At 42.3% G+C, this 21,757-nt stretch overlaps 1 protein-coding gene across 1 annotated transcript; it reads right to left on the bottom strand.

Annotated features, from left to right (window-relative positions):
* Nucleotides 1–311: 311 nt before the first annotated feature.
* On the bottom strand, nucleotides 312–20,578 carry N4BP1 (NEDD4 binding protein 1). Its single transcript, XM_026675898.2, has 7 exons — nucleotides 20,071–20,578; nucleotides 10,747–12,446; nucleotides 5,656–5,786; nucleotides 4,192–4,288; nucleotides 2,722–2,829; nucleotides 2,177–2,284; nucleotides 312–923 (listed from the first exon to the last, which is right to left on the bottom strand). Exons 1-7 carry the CDS (start codon nucleotides 20,341–20,343, stop codon nucleotides 590–592), a joined length of 2,751 nt encoding a protein of 916 aa, XP_026531683.2. The 5' UTR covers nucleotides 20,344–20,578; the 3' UTR covers nucleotides 312–589.
* Between the last annotated feature and the right edge of the window lie 1,179 nt (nucleotides 20,579–21,757).

Genomic DNA, 21,757 nt, shown 5'->3' with positions numbered 1-21,757 from the left:
GGAGGGACAAAAATGAAATGGTGAATGACAAAAATGTATTTTTAAAAAACCATTTTAAATAAATAAAATTGTTGAATTGTCCCGCGGCAAGTTGTCCCATTCCACCCCTACTGAGTGCAACTCAAAGTTGCTTGCATTTATTTAGGTTCCTCAAATGGGCACAGTTTAATAAGGAGTTACTCGGCAACTAGAATCCAATGCGTAAGGAATGAAATCCATTTATCCTGCCATTTACTCTAGAGGTGTGAATTTACTTTCAGTAGAATTTAGAGCTGCTTTCAGATCACTTCTCAAAACAAATTTGCAAATGATTTAAAGCCAACTCGTTAATAAATTATTATTTTTTCATTCAAAAAATACGCAATACAAATTTGTAAAACAGGGGGAAAAAAAAGGAACAAAGCTGTTAACTTAAGTGAACAAAGAGGGCATATCTCAAATCCTCTGAATATTCATATTTTTGTTTTTATACAAAAAGGGTTAAGTTTTGACTATTCACAGATGGCCTGACTTCAACGCAAGAGGCATCTCTTTACATTAACAATCCAAACTGCAAAATCTGAAGTGTTTTGGGGGGAGTTTTAGTTCATCAGCTTAAATCAAGGACCAATGCAGACAGAGCGTTCATGTCTCTCATGTGGGGATGCTGTGCCAGGATCTCCTCGATCTTCTCCTTCTGCTCTGAAGTTGGGAATATTTTTTTCAAGGCTTCTTTTAAACGGGTCGTTTCGGTGGCCGATCTTGGAGATGGGGGAGGGCCAGAGTTTAGCAGGGACGTTGTAGGAAACTGAGGCAAGTTAGGGATGAGTCCGGAAACGGGGTTTGGGAGTAAGTGTCCGCCCCCTTCTGACTGCATCAGGAAAGGGGACATCCCCAAAGGAAGATGGCTTCCGCTTGCAAGGCTGTACGGGGTTGGCCTAGCTCTGGAGAAGAAAAGAACAGCATTCAGTATGAGCGCCTTTGATTGGTAAACAAACAGTCTTGTCCATCTAAGATGGCCTACCATCAATCATCACAAAGACAGCCAGTATTTGATAATCTTACTGGTTTGCTGTCTTGGAGTCAGTGTTGACTCCTGGGCAGGTCCCCGCGGTTTTCTTGGCAAGATACCAGAAGTTGTTTGCCACTGCCTTCTTCTCAGGGCTAAGAGAGAGCGACTGCACTTAATTGGCTCTTAATATGGCTCATAAAGGTAAAGGTTCCCCTCGCACCTACGTGCTAGTCGTTTCCAGCTCTAGGGGGCGGTGCTCATCTCCGTTACAAAGCCGAAGAGCCAGCGCTGTCCGAAGACATGTCCGTGGTCATGTGGCCGGCAGGACTAAATGCCGAAGGCGCACGGAACACTGTCACCTTCCCACCAAAGGGGTCCCTATTTTTCTACTTGCATTTTTTAACCTGCTTTCAAACTGCTAGGTTGGCAGAAACCGGCACGAGTAACGGGCGCTGACTCCGTGACGCGGCGCTAGGGATTCGAACCGCCAAACTGCTGACCTTTCTGATCAACAAGCTCAGCGTCTCAGCCGCTGAGCCACGGCATCCCTAATATTGCTCGTACTGTGGCCTTAATGAACCTGACATCTACCACTTAAAATTACATTCATTTGTACTTTATCTGAATAACAGCATAATAAGAGTTAGAAAGGACCTTGGAGGTCATCTAGTCCAACCAAGGAGGAGACCCTGTATATCATTTGACATAAGCAGGCAAGAGAACTTTAAAAAAATGGGTTAGATCTTCGTGACTTGTTACAATATGTTTTACAACTTAAATGTCAACCTTTGACACAATTGCCTCACAGATCCATCTGTTGCATGCTCTTCGATGCCAGGGGTAATTTCACATTTACAAGGAAGCTACCACGTTTCTAAACGCAAGAGGCTTGTTAATAAGATTAAAAATTTGGCTTATCTTAATCGTCTGTGTGTGTGATGCAACTATGCCCACACCTTCTATGTTCAGTTATGGCAACAAAAGATAAAACAAATCTGATAGCAGAAGGGCCACTCCTGCTTGTGCTAAGGCTGTCACGGCTTTTTCTGTATCTCGTGATCTTCTCAGTTCTCTGCAAAACTTTTTTATTTTTATTTTTTAATTTCCGTTTCCTCTTTTGACAAAAGAAGAAGAAGAAAAAAGAGCTTGGGGAACTCTCTCCCACCCCCGCAAGAAATCTTCTACCTGAAACTAGTTTCCTCCTGAAGAAAACGGTCTAGTCCGGGTCCATTTCGTCCCAGGGGATCATCGGGCACCATGAAAATGTCTCCAGCGAAAGTGTATTGCAGAAGCCTAAGGCAGCAGGAGGGAGGGAGGGTTGTAATGAGAAAAAGAAAGGCAAAGGTTCCCCCTGTCCAGTGGGGTCCGACTCGAGGGGGCGCAGTCATCTCTGTTGCTTAGCCAAGAGAGGCAGGGTTGACCAAGAAGCACTTCCATGGTCCAGCTAAGACACACAGAACGCTGTTACCTTCCTACCAGAGTGGTACTTATTTATCTACTTGCATTTGGCTGCTTTTCAGTTGCTCGTGGACAGGAGCTGAGGCAAGTACTGGGAGCTCGCCCCATTTCGTGCACTCAGGTCTCAAACTTGATCGCTGAGCCATATTATATAGGGAGGATAAGAAAGCAGCCACTAAAATATTATAGGGAGATGTGTTTATAATGTGTTTATGTACACGCACACACACACACACACACACAACCAGCAAGGCAATCAAAAAGGCAAGTACCTCCTTTGAATAATCTCCCTCCAGTTTGGAGATTCGTCTACAAATTCTCTGAAGTTATCATTGGTAACAACAACACCTCCAGTTTTTTCAGCAAGGTGCAGCAGAAATCTACAACACATTTGGGAGAATCTGTATCCAGGCGCTGAATACATTCTTTTTTTTAATAAATAATTTATCTAAACATTTAAAAGAGCAGAATAAAGAGCTACATTAAAAAAAAAAGGTGGAAAGGATATATAGTAGTCATGAATGAAAATTTAGATTTTATAATTAATTTTTTTTACTTTGTTTATAACAAAGAATTTAAAATTATTGTAACATTTAATTCATTTATTAAATTTGGAGAACTCTGTTCATTATTTCCTCAATTTCCCCTTTTTTTCCTCGTGTGATTACGTACTTCTAATCTTTGGAACAGTGACAATTAGTGGTGATACCAACATTAATTCGTGTTTAGAGATTCATAGGGATTCCTAGCTATTTGATAAATAACTTAATCATAATGCACTCAATGAACTCTGATGAAGGCCTGATTAATGTGCAGTTTCTGGGCAAAAGTTGGCTGTATCCTATCATCAAACTAGTGATTTATCGCCACCACTGACCTTTGCAAAGGGAATTAATAATTAGGATGCTCTACCCTAGGCATCCAAATGGGATCTAAGTGATTTACCACTGGCACTTTCTTTAGCACAATGGAACACAGCTCAGCCAGAACTCTCACCGAGCTTTGGAATACAGAGACTTTGGGAATGCTGGTGGGAATATTGGATGACATCGCCTCCCAGTGGCCCGTCTCTATATACTCATTCCAGCATTATCTTTGGTTTGCTGAGGAGTTAACATGGTTAAGAGCCCAGATGTGAGCTTACATATGAGGCATAAGAGAAAGACACAAGACTCTGAATATTGTTGGCAGTGATGTTCAAGAGGAGTCTAAGCCGTAATGCGTCTTTTGGAGCAAAAATTAATATAATGAGCCATGGTGGCGCAGTGGTTAGACTGCAATACTGCAGGCTCCTTGTGCTGACTGCCGGCTGCCTGAAATTTGGCAGTTCAAATCTCACCAGGCTCAAGGTTGACTCAGCCTTCCATCCTTCAGGTTGGTAAAATGAGGACCCCAAATTGTTGGGGGCAATAGGCTGATTCTGTAAAACGCTTAGAGAGGAATGTAAAGCACCGTGAAGCGGTATACAAGACTAAGTGCTATTGCTATAAGACCCGGTTTTATTTTCGGGGAAACACAGGAAGAGAGGTTTATGAAAACATTGATGGGGAAAAAACCCTATTTAAAAAAAAAAAATAGTAAATTCATTTATTGTATGTTCATCACCTGACAAGCAACACATTTTCAAATATCTAAGTTTCCCTTAGGGACACCTTCCTAGAGGACGAGTCAGGTGAGCAGCTTCTCTTTCAAACAACCCAGAGACACGGAACTGAAAATCAGGAAAAAACTTCTCTTTTTACCTGTCATCGTGAGATGCAATTCTAGCCCCGCATACGACTCTTGCTGGGGTAAGTGCCAAAATGCCAACATCTTGGAGCTGGGTTAAGAAATGCTGCTCTATGAAAAGAAAAGAAAAACAAAAAGAGGGGAAAGAAAAGAAAGAGAATGAAACGGATACACAGGCGATCCTCGATGTACAACGGTTCATTTAACGACCGTTCAAGGTTACGATGGCACTGAAAAAAAAAAGCGACTTACGACCCTCGTTGACACCTATGACCATTGCAGCATCCCCTGGGACCAAAATTCAGCCGCTTGGCAACTGACTCGTATTTATGACGGTTGCAGTGTTCCCAGGGATCACCTTTGGTGACTTTTGGAAGAGCAAAGTCAACGGGGAAACCCGGATTCACTTAAAACGACCATGTTACTGACTTAACAACTGCAGTGATTCTCTTAACGACTGGGGTAACATGGAGCCAAACTCTCTTGAACAAATGTTTCACTTTCCAACATAAATTTGGGGCTCAATTGTAAGTTGTAAGTCGAGGATTACCTGGTATTTTATTTTGGTAGGAAGGCACCAAATAAGCCAGAGTGCACAATGGCTACTTTAAATTCATCTAATCACCAAAGCACTTCCGAAACTGCAGTGCTTAACAAAAAGCCAGTGACAGGTATGGAGATGGAAGGTGTTGTGGTTCACCAGTAGCCGGTGTAGCCGGCAGCGGAATTGGACAGTGGGGAAGAACGAGGACCAGTCAGGGAGTCTGAGGAGGACTTGGACGAGGGTCCTGCATCTGATGCAGAGATGGGGCCAGGACCATCTGGGAGTGGGGTGCTGCCTCTGGAGCCTTCAGAGTCTGACAGCAGCGAGGCAGAGGAACAAGGGGAGCCTGTTCCCAGTGCACGTGTGCGCAGAGCTGCTAGAAGTCGAGAGCAGCTCAGACAAAAGGGGAGACTCGGGAGTAAGGCTGGGAGGTGATTGCCCCTCCCATAAGATATAAAGGACAGGCAAAGATGACGAAACCTATGCAGGAAGTAAAGTCGTTCTTTCGGTTCAGATTCATTCTTGAAGCTCTTTGTACTTGGGTTGATTTTTTCCCCCTAGTTCATTGGATGCTTCTTTTATTGGCAGCACTTCACAGGAAAGAAAGGTGGGTGCTTATCTTGTGGAACTGTTTGAGAGTCATTACCGGCTGGGAATAAAAATAATTCCCAGCATTGCAATAAAACAAGACTTGTTTTTAAAATAAGCGTGTGCGTAATTACGGTCTCAGAAGCCTTGGTCAGAACAGAAGAGTTGACAGCTGGCCTTTAGGTGTGTTGTGAAGTTACAAAGTTTCTCTTCTTTTAATGTTTGAGCTAAGCTTCTTGGGACTTGTTGGAAAAACGAAAGTTGAAATTTGGATAAGTGGTAGGTATGACGTTGGGGGCCTCAGTCTTAAATCCACAGGTCCGGGATAGTTGTTTTTATTCCCTACCTGTGATATTAGAATCTTTCCGTGTTCGCCACTGTGGGACAAAAACTGTAATCTTTCTGTGACCACGTTTCCAAAAATAATCGACAGCAATTGCGATTCCCCGACAGGAAAAGAATTTCTGCAGACCGTGACTATTGGAAGAGGGAGAAAACAGTATATTATTTCTTGATCTTCATAATCTACATCATTTATCGATTATGAGAGATTATACTCGGAAAATCGACTTTAGTGAAAGAAGAAAAGCTGTATCCCTGACAGCTGCACCAATATAGAAGCTGTGATTATGCCAAAAGTATTCCGCTCACATGACGGCATCATTCAGATACTGCAATTAGGCATACCTGTGCCAGAATACCTCACACAAATATGTCAGGTATGACATTAGTGTGATGCTGTCAGAATGTACTGCTCAGAGTCACTTTAACAGTGAGAGGCCTGGCATATCAATTTAATTTAATAAATAAAATGCATGTTCTTCCCCCGTCACTGTTCTCATGATGGTTCATCAATGGAGGTTTTAAGGAGAAATGAGACAGCCACTTGTCTCAAATTGTATAGGATCTCCTGCTTAAGCAGGGGGTTGGACTAGAAGATCTCCAAGGTCCCTTCTAGCCTATTTTGATTGATTGAAAATGTACACCTTCACTTCCTTGTCCCATCGAATGCCCAGGTCTGAGGCAAAACCTATGCAATTAATAATATAATTTGAACTTTGAAGGTTATCACTAAAGTTTTATAGGTATTTTTCTCCCTAATGTAAGTTTGTGTCCTTGTAGCGGAAGAGGGAATGTAAGCTTAAAAGCTGGAAAGACTGAGATAAAAACCAGAATCATGACTTATGTGCTTTAGATTTCCTTCTTTGTACGGAAGACTTCCTTCAAAACTTTTGTTAGTCATTATCTAGCTACACATTCTCCCTTTTTTATTCTGATATTTTCCAGAATAAAGAAACAAACAGGAAGAAGCTTACCCAGGGCGAAGCCAAGAAACAACCAAGAGGGAAGTGATCTAAAATGGGTTCTAGGTTCAAATTTGGGGTTGATGTCAAGCCAGTGTGGTACAGGGATTGTGGCGAAAACCAGGAGACAGGGAAGATGGGTGGCATAAACATTTAATAAATAAAACAAATAATAATAAAATTCTGAGTCCCATGCATTCAATAACAGATGGAGAAACTAGACTCGGACTTAGAACATGATTTGTTTTGCTGGTCAGTGACCAAAGTAAGGATCATAGTACCCCCCACCCTTTTAAAATTATAACAGTACTCCTCAACCTCAGGAACTTTAAGATGTGTGGACTTCAACTCCCAGGTTACCCCAGCAAACTATGCTGGCTGGGGGATTCTGGGAGTTGAAGTCCACACATCTTAAAATTGCTATGGTTGAGAACAAGTGATTTATGCCATAGTCCAGCCAGGGAGTTTAGGGTGCGAGTGGAAATTGGTCCAAGATACACTAAAATACTTTGGGGGATGTTCATAAGTCCAAATCTAGCTGATCCAATGGGTTTCTCAAAGTGCAATCCCATGGTTGTGGGATGCTTCAACCAGTTGTAAGTATGAGCTGATTGCCAAGCATCTTGAAATGCAAACCCCTGACCACAGGGATAGTGTGGCAGTCGTAACTTTGAGGATGAATTGTAAGCAGCTTTTTTGAACTTCAAGTAGTCATTAAATGATTGATCACGAGTCAAGAACTTCCTGTGCAGTATAGAAGATAGAATAGCTGGAAGTGGCCTTGGAGGTCTTCTAGTCCAGCCCCCTGCTCAAGCAGGATAATCTCTTATCATTTCAGATAAGTGACTTTCCAGTCTCTCCTTAAAATGGGACAAATTAAACTGAATATGGGATCTATTTTACCAATGGTTAAGTAATAAAAATGGAAGTTAGAAACAGAGAAACAAAATAAAGAAGATACGTTAAAAGGGATAAGTAAATATTATGACTAGTATGTTGAATATTATTATGTTAATATTGTAGAATAAATATGTGGAATATTATGGTTGCTCTGCTTAGTGACATAGAAGGGCGAGAACAAAACTAAGTTGGGAATTTCAACAGCTCCCTCATTGCATGCATTTGTAAACACATTTCTTATGGGTAACACATACAATGTACAAAACAAGGAATTGAAAATTGCAAACTAAACTTAAGAGGCAAAAAAAAAAAGCCACAATGTATTTCCATTGATTTATGTTTCAAACAAACTGATCTTCCTTGATACTGTTGCAAAAGACCAAAAAAAACCTTTAAAAAAGTATACTTCCTCTAACAAGGTCACAATTAAAAATGAGGCACAGTATGGCACAGCTTGGATACTGGCATGGCCCCTTCTCCTCAGTCTCAACCTGGGAGTATCCACCTCGAATTGAACATGAATCATAAAGGCTGCAGTTAAGTATTTGACCAGCTTTGTGTCAAGTAAGAGAAAGGGCGTGCTGTTTTTTAAGCAGGCGAGGCAGTTCTGCAAAATATTCTCTTTCTTTTTCACTCTTTTTTTAAAACCTGGCAAGTAACCTGGGACGTAAAAAAACAACAACCCTGAGTTTGGCACAGCCATTCATTTTATCCCAACGAGGAGGGCAACGCCCTCCAAATTAAAGAGCCTACCTTACAATAGCAATAGCAAGTCCTGTTTGTATTGCAGTTTTATTAACAGCTCCAATCGCTCTCTAAGCACATATCTTAAGTTTTCAATTTCCAGATAGAGTCGTGTTGAGGATGACATATTCGTAGCTGCACTGAATTGATTGCATAACTCTAGATGCTGGATTGAACCTTGCAAGATGGGAAAAACTCTAGGCCAAGAACCGCAAGAGACTGGTGCCCTTCCTTGAAGTTTTAGTTTTCGTTAAAAATAAAGCTCGTTGTCTCTTATTAATAGGGAGACAGAATTGTATAAGCCCACTCAACAATACATTTTCTCTCTTTTTCCAATATTTCATCCCATTATTTTAAGCCATTAGCAACTCAGGCTAAGATAGCAATTTAACAAGCGCTTAAAAAAAAAATTGGCCACCAATGTTTAGGCTTTTTAGTGACTTTGAAACTTTCAGGAATCTCCAGAGGAATCTTTAAAACAACATTTGCATCTGCCAGTTAAGGGAATGTGCTTTCTCACGCAAACTTCCTCGCTGAGTAGGGATCAAAGATGCGCTGAATCCAAGAGCAACATTTCCCTATCAAGGTTGTGGGTCCTTTGCTGCATGTAAACTCATCTTGAGTGTTTACATGCAGCAAAGGACCCGCAACCTTGATTGTGACCTACACATGTCTCAAAGCGTGGAAACCTTTGGGAAATTCATTTAGCAATAAGTGGGGCCGTTGTGTCGTTCTTTTTAAAAACAACCTGTAGAAGATTATCTCCAGGTTCAGTGACGGAGAAAACCAACTTTAGAAAAAGGTTTCAGAAGGGAATTCTTCAATTCGGTTTCCATTGGCTGATTTTCCTCCATCATTGGAATTCCAAACATCAAAGGCAGCTTACTGGCAGCAGTCACATTTTCGAACAGGAAGTATGGATAGGATTCATTGTACACATGCACATACACAGTTTTTGTGTTTCAGCTTCTCTTTCCAAATTTTCCAAATTCCAGAATTTTGTTTTGCATTTACCGCAAATTCCTACCTCCCACGCCATGGCTTTCAGAGGTGAGGCGAGGTGAAATCAGCCTCTAGGGTTCTCAAGACATCTTCCTTTGAGCTGCAGTTGATGTCTATCACCTTATCTATGTAATACTGAAACTCTGTTTCTTGTTAACCCTTAACTGGGCAAAACAGTGCACCATAAGGCAAGACCTTTTGAACCAAGTTATTCTTAACTTAAAAGTATTCTTAACAAAATTCACCCAAAATTTGGGACCCATAACTTTTGTGGAATTAAAAAGTTTGGAAAAAATTTTGCAAAATATTTTAGGACATAAACATTATCCATAGAACAGTTTAGGACATAATACGAAGTGTCATAAAGCATTTCCTGTGCTGATTTTGACTGTGCCGTACAGTTCAACTTGGGCTATTTTCAAAGCACAGACTTCTCTGAATGTATTTTGGCTGTTCCAATGAAGGCCATACATTAGACACTCTTGTCACTATTGGAGGCACTCAGGAATGTGGTAAAGGAAATATTTCTAGGCGGATAACCTGAGAGGCCATGGGCTGTCTAGTCTTACCTATCTCTGGGTCTTACAATTTTCAAGGTTTATTTTTAGAACTGCAATTTCTTACTGTGTGGCAGTAATCCCTGTAAGTACTGCAAGCTGACTCACTGTCCACCCCAGGAATGCGATTCTGAAAAATTTAAGGTTGACTCAGCCTTCCGTCCTTCCAAGGTTGGTAAAATGAGGACCCAGACTGATGGGGGCAATAGGCTGACTCTGTCAACCACTTAGAGAGGGATGAGAAGAACCATGAAGTCTTAAGGGCTACTGCTAAAGAAAAAATAAAACAAATCCTCAAATAATGTTCCCTTCTGCAAATACACCTAAAGCAAATAAAGTTACCTAACAGTGCAAACATGTTTCTGTGTAACTTTGGTTTATTTCAACTGCCAGCGGATGGAATCCAAGCAACAGTTAGCACAGTGCAAGGTACTCTCCCATGCTAATTTAAACATGCATTATGGGGATTATCCAAGAGGAAAGTAGGGGAAGGAAGTAGCAGAGGATGTAAATATAAGCAAGAAAGCAGGGGGCCAGTTGCAGCCTAAGGGATTATTATTATTATGCATTCTTAAGGTGATGTGGATGCCAACAGACCTATAAAACTTAATGGGAAATTCCAACTATGGCACATGAGGGCAGAAAAGGACCTTTCCATTATATTTTTAATTCACTTATGAACCACGGGTGAACTACGGGAAGCTGCTTTGGGTTTTAGAGCTAAATCAAGTTTGAGATAACAGGTTGTTTTTTTCAAATTCAGAAAAGCTGCAATTTCAAACCCAAGTTAAAGACAGAAGCACATCTCAAGTTATTTCCTCCCCAAGAAAAACTCTTTTTATCGTTCTCGCCCTTCTTTCGTTCCCTGCCCCTTCCCCATCCTCCTTCACTCTACGGGCATCTAGAAATGTAAGGTTCGTCCATACTCACGAAATTGCCACGTTGCTGCCATCTATCACCACGTATTTTAAGTGGGGTCCCCCTGGCTCATTTTTCAGTTCCAGCTTGAACGGTGTTTTCAACGCCTCTAGAAACCTCTGGACCCCAGTGACCGAAGGATCTGCCGGAGGACCGTAAAGTCCCCCCGTTTTCTTTTCTGGGTAAGAACTTCTCAGTTGCAAAGGAGGGGTGGGGTCTCCAAAGGGCTTTGATTTTTGGGAAGGGAACTGCTGTCCTCCCAGCCGCACGGGATTGCAGTTTTCCTGTTGGTCGTGCGTCGTCGGTGATTGGTTGGAACTCCCTCGAAGAACCAGGTTTTCTCTCTCAACGGGGGGGTGCGCGCTCTCCCAGCCACCCCTGGCTACCATGATCGGATCTTTGGCTTTCTTATTTTTGGCTGCCATGAGAGCATTACTGGAGGCGTTCACAAAACCATCATTTTCTTCCTCGCTCACCCTGGTACCCTGTTCTGAACACCCGGACTGTATTTTGCTGAGCTCTTTATTCGAGGAGTTTTTGTGACCCAAAAGAGGGGCGCGGTTTTCAGGGTCCGATCCATGGATTTTGTCTTTGCGGGGTACTTGGGAAACACAAGCGACGTTTGCATTTTGGGGTGGCTCCGATTGACAGCTTAGATCTGGGTGGACCCTGGTGCCCGTGCCGCTTTTATTTTTCTTCGTTTGGGTTTCCAGATTGTGGGAGACAGCTCTGGCCTTCTCTTCCTCTTCCGCAACCATCTTGCTCTTTTTCTCAATTTCTTCGAGGAGGAGTAGGGGCTCAGCCAACTGTCCGTGCTCAACGATCACCATTTCTACAATTTCCTCAGAGTAGCCCATGCTTTTGAAAAAATTGACCAGGATCTTGTATTCCATCTCCTCGCTTATTTCATCGCCGTTTTTACCATCATCTAAGTCGCTTGTATCTGAGACCAAGTCTATCACCACTATGTCGTCATGTCTTTGGCAGGGCATCTGCTTAGATTTCTGGTTGTTTTCAAAAGAAAACTGTTTCTTTGGAAGCCTCTCGTCCCCATCCGAGGATCTTCGTTTACACGACTGCCTTTCTTTCGAGGCAGAAGCCTCCAGTGAAGTTAGACCGTTTATGGGTAAAAAATGCCCTTCGGTCTTATCGGGAAAAACAGTGTCCATTTGCTTGGCTAATTCGGAGACCGGTGTACCTGCGTTGTTCCTCGCTTCCTCCTGACCTGTTCTGCCATCGCTGCTTACTACGGGTAGTTTCTGCGTCTGAGTTGGGTGCTTTAACGTCTCATTGGAAGGGCCAGGATCTGCAGTTCTGCCTTCCGCTTTGCCGCCTTCGTGCTGCGCGAGGCTCAGCAGCTCTTTCTTCAGCGAGCTCGGTAGGATCAACAAGTCCATCGTGTATTTATCTGCGTGAGCTTCGACGAGACGTTTGAACTGTTTCTTCACTTCCGACTCCTGGATCGTCAAGTCGTTGAGGTTGCTTTTGAAGAGGTTCACAAACTGCTGGATGTGGCTCCTGGCCATGACCACAGGTTCTGTCCGGCCTTTAATACCGAGTGTCCCGATCTCCACCACAGTAATATCGGCAGAGGTGCCCTGAATAAGGCAATTCAGGAAGAGGTTTTGTGCTCCTACAAAAATACAGTGCATGTCTTTGGGATAATATTCCCTCTCTTCCAATTCGGGTTCACAGATTCCTTTAATATATTCCTACAAAAAGGGGGGGGGGGAAGGGGGGAGGGGAAGAGAAATGATAAATGAAGGCGACAGTTCAGCTTCTGAAATTTGTGCCTTATTAAAAAGCTACAACTCTACATTCTGTCAATAGGATTACATTGTTTTTATTACTCTTCCTCCTGGAGGAGCTGAGAGCAGATTTCAAGCAAACAGTACAGGTGAAAACAATCTTAATAAGACTATCATCATTTTTTTTTTTAAACAAAATGGATGGGAGAGAGAAGAATCCTTAAATTAGGTTGTTAGGAGAAATCTAAGGAGAAACCCTTCTGCCCAATGAGTCAATCAGATCTCGTATGAAAGAGTCGTATTGCACCTTGAAGTGTAATTTGACCCCTTTATCTTGTTTGTGTTGCTCTGTGCTAACCTTGCTCTTCAATTCTAACAACATAAAAAAGCTTTCCGGATCTAATTATCTAACATTTATACTCGAGTGCTGAGAAAAATAGGAAGAAATGTAGTATCATAATTGAATTGTGCCCCAAAGGGATCTTTTTATAGTAGCTGCAAATACTAAGAAGGCAAACAACTCATTCAGGAGAATGCCAGAAAAAATCATTAGCCAAGCCGCCTTCATTTTCTAGAAGGGCTATCAGAGGAGGCCTATGCACATCATGAGAACGTACACGGATTCTCTGTAGCTTCCCTGCTGTCAACTGACTCTTTTCACAAGGATGTGCTTGCTAAACCAAAGATGACTGTAAAGGAATATTATGCAGAAAAGTAGATGAATGCAGACAAAGTCTTCGGAGATCTGTATTAGTTTAAAAATCCGTGCTAATCTCATTTAGCGTTTATGGAACTTCTCTGAATTTGGCTCACCAGCTCATTAGTTTCATTTCAAGATGACCTTTCTATTTTTACAACACCTGGAGTGTTGAATTTCATGAGAAATGAATTACTTAACCAAGACATTTCCATTCACAAATATCACTTGGATGCCATTTCTAGCATGTTCTCATCACCTAACAGAATTATCTACAATACCCTTCCCTACTATAACTTGCATTATTCCCTTTCTTGAAAACCTCAAGTGATGGAGCATCCGCAACTTCTGGAGAAAAGTTGCTCCACTGGTTAATTGTTCTCACTGTAAGGAAATTTCTCCTTAGTTCTAGGTTGCTTCTCTCCTTGATTAGTTTCCATCCATTGCTTCTTGTCCTGCCTTCGGGAGATTGGGAGAATAGGTTGACTCCCTTTTCTTTGTGGCAGCCTCTCAAATATTGGAACACTTCTATCATGTCACTTCTAGTCCTTCTTTTCATTAAACTAGATATATCCAATTCCTGCAACCCTTCTTTGTATGTTTTAGCTTTCAATCCCCTAATTATATTTGAAAATTATTCCAGTTTTTCACTTTTAAGCACAACTGGAACCATGGGAAAATCTCTTTACAGTCCAAAGAACCCATGGCTGCAAACTCTAAATAAGGTGCCTCTTTGGCTTTGCTTCCCTCTTGTTTAGGAAGCATTGCCCAATCCTAACCTAAGCCAAAATACCAAAAATACTCTATGCATATCTGATTTTTACTCTTGTACTATCCAAACCATTTCCTATGAAACAGCAAAGAATGACTTGAGTTTTCACATAAGAGACAAATCTGGTTCCGCTAACAGTAGTTTCTGCCTATGACCCACATACCCATCTTATACCATTTTAATACAGCTGATCATATTCCAGATTTTACTAGTAAAAGGATATGGAGGTAAAGGAAATGTAAAGGAAAATGACTTCAGTGTACAAACAGCAGAAGCAGCTATGGTGGCCCTCAGATTCTGAAAAACAGACCATTCTACTGGCTTTGGAAGTAACCACAGTTCTCACATCTCTATCACGCCTACAGTTTTCAAAGATATCGTCTTTTATGTTTACTACTGAAGCAATAAGTATTGCAACATTCCGGTTTTACCCTGGAAGTATAAAAGAGTTCCTAGTTAAAATTGTGTAAGCTCAAATGCTTTTGCAGTTGGGCAACTGATTGACATCAAAAGTCTGAGGTTTCTAATTTGTACACTTATTCCTATTTTCAAAGGACTATTCAGCAGGAAAGGTGAACACTGGTGGACATCCAGTTCGGCCAAGGAAAGTCTTGTCTTTCTCATTGTCAACCATAAACCATTCATGAGACTATCCTCCAAGATGACATAGCCGGAAATTTTAACTAGTTCAAAATATGGGATGACCTGGCTAAATGATTACAACACAGTGATGTTAAACGCTGTGTGCACATTCCTAGTTTATTTCTAGTTGCAAGTCAATACCGACTTTCAAAGAAAACCCACAAATGGCCGGGAGACCTAAAGAAGAATAATTGGAATAATTCTGCCTTCAAATGTTAGATGAATGATAGCTAGGAAAATGCCTGCTGTTAATATTCTATTTATAAATGTGATATTGTACCACTTTGATCTGAACAAATCTCTTGCTTGAACTGCGGTTGATTCATGAATTGGGAAAAGCAAAATAGGAGCTGTCCAACAAATCACCAGTTTATATAACATATTTCTGGATTCCTGGAAGGTTAAAGAATGGGGCAGAAATCCTAGTTATGAAAGCCCTACACTACACTGATCAGGGAACATGCAGAACAGCCAAGTTGGGCATATGACTTTTTTTCCCACCTGTATGAAAGACACTATCCAAGGTCCAAAGTGCTTTTGTTTTGGAAGATGTGGATGAAATCAGTTTGGTTTTGAACTCAAACCCAGCAACCATCCTAAAAAAATCACAGACCCTTTCAGATAGAGAATTTCTGCTGTAAACCAAAGACATGAGACCACTATGCCTGGATTTATTATTACTAATTCTGCTCACCATCTCCTTTCCCCTGTTTCACCAGTTGGACTGACAATATTAGAACAGTTTAAACAGAAGAACATATTGTGGTGCCAAGCTCTTTCCATAGTTTTATTTTTCTTTTTGCCAGTGTGAAAAGGAATTTCTCCAAATCAAACGAACCTGCGGGTGCTTTATAATTATAAATTCAAAATCTCGGGAGATAATATTAGCAAGGGGACCAAAAGACCTGCATAAAATGGACCTTTGTCCTCACTCTGACTTTCAGAGGGACGGTGTGTGACAGAGCAAAGTCTGGGCCATCTGAGCGCCAGTTCCAGTTTCCGGATGAATGAGACTTCTGTGACACTTTGGTTCTCAAATAGGCAAATGAGGCACTTACTAATTGTTAAATCATGATGATAAAGCACATGCTAAGAATTCTTCCTTCCTCCTGGATAAGGATTTCCAAATGCATAAACTACTTCTGTAGGCTCTGTACATAACTGGTAGGATTCTGGTCCTACCCTTGGAAATCAAGACATTACAATTTACTACTACTCAGCCTTAGAAAGAGACACAACGAAGCAATATTTTCATGTCTGTAACTTTCTCCCCTTTTCATCTCTTATACTTAGAGATACTTGGACGTGCATACTTTCCTGCAAGGCACCTCAAATATCTGTTCACCAGTTACCAGCTCAAGTCTTTTTGGGCCTGTGCTTTTTTTTTTTTAAGCAATCTAACTCACTCCATGATCTATACTCAAATAGTTGTATTAATACAGGTATTCCAAAAACAGAAACACCTATCAGAAGCCCTAAATAAAAGACCTGACATGCTCTTTGTTATATGAACATAAATACCCAGGAATTTATGAACCACTCTGAGGTCAATTTCACTGTCAAAACATTGTTGGGTAGGAGAACACTGTTTTGTGGTGATTTTATGAGGCTCCGTTAGGGAAGGCCTGCTTTCTTTCCACTGAAACAGTTAAACCTTTATTTAAAACCAGAGTGAAATCTTAAATTACAAATATTATTATTTAAGGCTTAGCCAGAGCACGAGAAAGAAGAGGTGGTCACGAATGAGAGGCAGTCTTGAACATTATCTCTGTTAAACGTGAAACAGCTAAGAAAGATCAGGGAAGAAGTACTGTACAGAAATTTTACTAAAATATCCTCAATGCTAACGTGGGGTAAATAAGAAAAAATTCCCAGCTTCATTTATAATGGGTAAATTAAAGTGAGTATTTACAGTAAATGAATAGAAGTCTCTTTGATTTGAAAAACGTCTTCCCAGTTTTCTTTTCATCTGGACAAAGGTAGTATGGATGAGATAAGATGTCCACTAGCTCACCCGTTTTATCTTTCGATTGTTTATGCTTCCTCTCTCTTCCATCTGTTTCCCAGCTACCTCACAATCTCTATCCCTTGCAAGAGATGTAAAATAAACAGCTGGCTAATATCCAAATTCTACAGACACTGTACAATGCAGGAGGGGAAAAAAAGAAATTGTCCAAATTTCAATGCCTGGCATCCTAAAGATCAAGGATCCATAACATTCAAGTCTTTGCTTCAGAACCTAGGGAACTACTACTATCGGTTTGCGTAGACACCACTAGGCTAAATGGGCTTATTCTTCCTGCCTGCTCAACCATCTTTCCTATGGCAAAAAACAGACAAGATACAGGACACATTCTTGCTTAGCCCTATAATAAACCATGGCAATTCTTCTTTTCTGAAAGAGGCCCAGCCCTCAATAAACACAGTTGCTAGCAACATCACAACGAGGTGTGCCTGCTTCTTTGTTCAGTGTTTTTCTGCTATGAAAGTTTTGTCCCAGTTTTGGCTCTGTGTCCAATGGAGAGGTCAGGCTGGTGAATGGTTAGAGGGAGATTTTTTCTGGAAGGCAGGAAGAATACAGCTTCTCGGAGACCATTCTTCTTTCAGCCAATGATGAAAGCCAAATGACATTGACTCCCTTGGAATCCAAAGGAACGGAACTGATTGTCCCATCTCCATGTAAAAGGACCTCTGTCTCACAATCATTTGGTTATTGTTCTGCCACAAGCCTAGAGTCTTTCAGGGAAGAGATTATAATTAATTCATTTCCTCTCATATTTCATCTTGATGCAGACATCTCTGTCACAGATATAGAGAGGCATACGTGTGAAATCTGCTGATGTACACAAATACGAGATTGTACCATTTCCTGCAAATAATCTTGAAGGTAAATTACAGCCCTCAAGACGAGCAGTCAGCTGGGTCAGTCTCTGAGCTTGGTTTTTTTCTTCTTCTCGCAGACGTTTCACCACCCAGCTAGGTAACATCAGCAGGGCTAGAAAGGACTGGGATTTGCTTTGTTTATATACAAGTGCCAATAGAAGGGGGTATTTGTAGCTCAGGGTTGAACAATGGGATCTTTGATCCTCTCTGAGCTTGGTTGTTTTCTTGCAGATATTTCATGACCAAACTAGATAGTATCATCAGTCCTAAAAGAGACTCCAGTTTGCTCTCTGTTTATGTACAAGTGGCTTGCCCAGTCAATATTGGTGGAGTATTGTTTTCTTCCTAGTGGTTCCTTGATTAGGCTGTTGTTTACTGTTTGTCTGACTAGTTCCTTGATTGGAGAATTGTTTTCTGCTTAATTGATCTCCCAACCAAAGAGCACTGTTCAGCTCTGACCCACAAAAAATCCTCTTCTAACAAAACCTATGTTTGGTGAGGCCCTCTGGAAGGTCAATAAGTCGGGGATTGGGGGAGAAACGATGTCCCAAGAGGGGCCAGGACAGAAAAGGCTCTCTTCCAGAGACCTATCAAACAAAGCTCCCTAGCAGGTAGGGTCCTTTTGGGAGGGGGAGAGGGAACCAGGGAAAGGCAGTGCCTCAAGTCATCCCAAAGGTGCTTTTCAAAAGGCAACTGGACTTTCTTGGGTTTTTTCCCCATTGAAAACGTTTCAGAGTGCAAATAATCCTTCTGTTCCCCACTATTCAGTTAAACCGGAAGCTGTTTCTTGGACGAGAAGTGAGACTCTTTTCATCTGGACAAAGCTGGCATTCATTGATGAGATTAGCTACCAGCTGGCTCCCCTGTTATCTGGATTGTTTATGCCTCCTCTCTCTTTGCTCCATCTCCCAGCCTCTCTATCTCATCCGAGAGGTGTAAAATACACAGTCAATTTAATATCCAAGTTCTACCGTCACTGTACACGAGAGAGAAAAAATGAAATTGTCCAGAGTTCAGTGCTGGCAACTTAAATATCCAGGATCCACAACAGTTAAAGTCTTTGACCCAAAGGTACTTTTTTGCAAGAGGCAACTGGACTTTGTTTTTCTTTGAAGACGTTTCTTCAAGGAAAGATGAAAAAAGCACCTTTGGGACAACCAATGACCTGAGAATCTCCACAGACATTTGAAGTCTTTGACTCAGAACCTAGAGAACCACAGATCGTTCTTGAGCCCCAAATTTCTGTTGCTAAGCGAGACGTTTGCTAAGCGAAAGTTGTCCCGTTATGTGGCCTTTCTTGCCACAGTTGTTAAGCGAAGCACGGCAGCTGTTCAAGTTGGGAACACGGTTGTTAAGTGAACCTGGCGTCCCCGTTGATTTTGCTTGTCTCAGAAGGGGATCACGTGACCCCAACCTGTCATAAATACTAACCAGTTTGCCAAACATCCGAATTTTGATTACGTGCGGGTAGCTAGATTAATCCACCATAGTGATTTACACAACTAAAGTAGCAAAGCCCTTTTGCATTACTTTTTTTGTTTTTGCATTTTAGTATGTAATGACCAGGGGCCTCTATGGATAGATATTATACCGTAGTAGAGTTAGGCCACCTGTCACTGACAGGCAGGATGCTGAATTGTGATTTCAATATGGATTTTTATCTGTTACCAATTATTTTCATCTAGAAATTTCTAACTGGATATTTATTGAGAGTATTTATTCATTCTGGTCTCTGGCTTTCTGACGATTAATAAACTTGATTTGTTATCAACCGTGGGGATGCTGCAATGGTCCCAAGTGTGACAAACAGTCACCCAGGTTGACTCAGCCTTCCATCCTTCCCAGGTTGGTAAAATGAGGACCCAGATTGTTGAGGGCAAGAGGCCGACTCTGTAAACCGCTTAGAGAGGGCTGTAAAGCATTGTAAAGCGGTATATAAGTCTATTGCTATTCCTTCCTTCCTTCTTTCCCTGGTGGTACAATGGTTAGAATGCAGTACTGCAGGCTGACTCTGCCTACTGTCAGCAGTTTGATCCTGACTGGCTCAAGGTTGACTCAGCCTTCCATCCTTCCGAGGTCGATAAAATGAGGACCCAGGTTGTTGGGGACAAGAGACTGACCGCTTAAAGAGGGCTGTAAAGCACTGTGAAGCGGTATATAAGTCTAAGGGCTAGTGCTATCCCTTCCTTCCTTCCAGTTTCTCCTCCTCCCTCTCCTCCCTTCGTGTTACAATTGTTAGAATACAGTATGGCAGGCTCTGCCCACAGCCAGGAGTTCGATCCTGAACCAGCTCCAGGTTGACTCAGCCTTCCATCCTTCCGAGGTGGATAAAATGAGGACCCAGATTGTTGGGGGCAAGAGGCTGACTCTGTAAACCGCTTTGAGAGGGCTGTAAAGCACTGTGAAGCGGTATATAAGTCTAAAGGGGCTATTGGATTTGCTTTCAGTGCCCTTTGTAACTGAACGGCCACTAAACGAACCACTGTAAGTCGAGGACCAGCTATACTAGGTAGACTCTCCGCAGGCATCTCTCGCCAAGGCCAGGCCTCCCTTGGGGCTCACCCCCCCACACACACACACCCGGTCCGGCCTACCTTGGCGCTGCGCACTTGCTCCCGTTCGCCCAGCAGGCTGAGCCAGATCCTGCGCCCGCCGGTGTCCGAGGGAGCCCAGCCGCCGACGACTCCGCCGCCCGCCGCCTCCAAGAGGGCCAGGCGGACCCCGAAGAGCCGCTCGAGGCCGCCGCGGCTCCGCTCCAGGAAGCCGCTCTTCTCCGCCGGCGCCGTGAACTCATCCAGCACCGTCCAGTTCTCGAGGCGACTCTGCTCGTCCGACGGCGCGGCTGAGGAGGGGCGGAAGGCGGCCATTAGCGAGGCGCCCCGCAGCCAGAGCGACTCAAGCAGCGGCGGCGACGGCGGCGGGGAAAAGAAGGCAAAGAGGAGGAGGAAGAGGAGGAGGAGGAGGAGAACCGGCGGGGGCGGCCGCCGGTGCCGCTTCCCATCGCTTCGGGCCCTCCAAGCGCCGCCACAGCCCGGGAAACTCCCCTGCGCCGTCGCCGTCGCCGTCTCCCTCACCCCGGAAGCGCCTAGGCCTCATCGCTATGCAACCGTGACGTCACCATGAAGCGCCGACGCGACACACAAGGGGGCGGGGCCGGCGTCCCAGTCTCCCTCCTCCCTGCCGCCAAAAGCCACGCCCCTTTCCATCCGTGCGTCGCGGAAAACCCCGCCCGGCTTTGCTCCCGTCGGGAGGGGAAAAGGGTGCAATTTTCGGACTCTTCTCAGTTTATCGTTGGCTTCTTTTCCGACCGCCCCGCTGTTTGCTTAGGGGTGATAAGATTGGAGTTATATTCGTGGTGGTGGTGGTGGAGGAAATGGAGGTTTATATGAAAGGATCTATATATATATCCTGCTTGAGCAGGGGCTGGACTAGAAGACCTCCAAGGTCCCTTCCAGATTCTATTCTATCCTCTTCCTTTTCTATTCTATTTTCTATTCTAATTTTCTGCTCTATTTTCTATTCTATTTATTTTATTTTTTCTATTCTATCCTATTCTTTCCTATTCTATTTTCTATTCTATTCTTTTCTATTCTATTTTCTATTTTCTATTCTATATTCTATTCTATATTCTATATTCTATTCTATTCTATTCTATTCTATTCTATTCCTATTCTATTGTATTATAATTCCTATCCTATCCTATCATTATTCTATTCTATTCTATCCCTATTCCATTGTATTATAATTCCTATCCTATCCTATTGTTATTCTATTCTATTCTATTCTATTCTATTCTATTCTATTCTATTCTATTCCACTCCACTCCACTCCACTCCACTCCACTCCACTCTATTCTTTATTCTCATTCTCTATTCTTAATCCTATTCTATTCTTATGTCCATATTCTATTCTATTCTATTCTATTCTATTCTATTCTATTCTATTCTATCTATTCTATTCTATTCTATTCCATTCCATTCCATTCCATTCCATTCCATTCCATTCCATTCCATCCATTCCATTCCATTCCATTCTATTCTATTCCTATTCCATTGTATTCCTATCCTATCCTATTGTTATTCTATTCTATTCTATTCTATTCTATTCTATTCTATTCTATTCTATTCTATTCCTATTCCTATTCCTATTCCTATTCCTATTCCTATTCTTCATTTTACTTTGAAACTATCGCCACCCAAGGAGCAGTGCTGCCTCTGTGTCTATACAGGTAGTCCTCAACTTACAACAGTTCATTTAGTGACCCTTTGGAGTTACAACGGC

This window comes from Notechis scutatus, chromosome 9 (assembly GCF_049901735.1).
Source record: "Notechis scutatus isolate UNSWTSFEM ecotype Mainland chromosome 9, rNotScu1.2, whole genome shotgun sequence".
In the NCBI taxonomy this organism is placed as follows: Eukaryota; Metazoa; Chordata; class Lepidosauria; order Squamata; family Elapidae; genus Notechis; species Notechis scutatus.
Note: the sequence above shows the minus strand (reverse complement) of the source record. Positions and strands in the feature narration are given on the sequence as shown.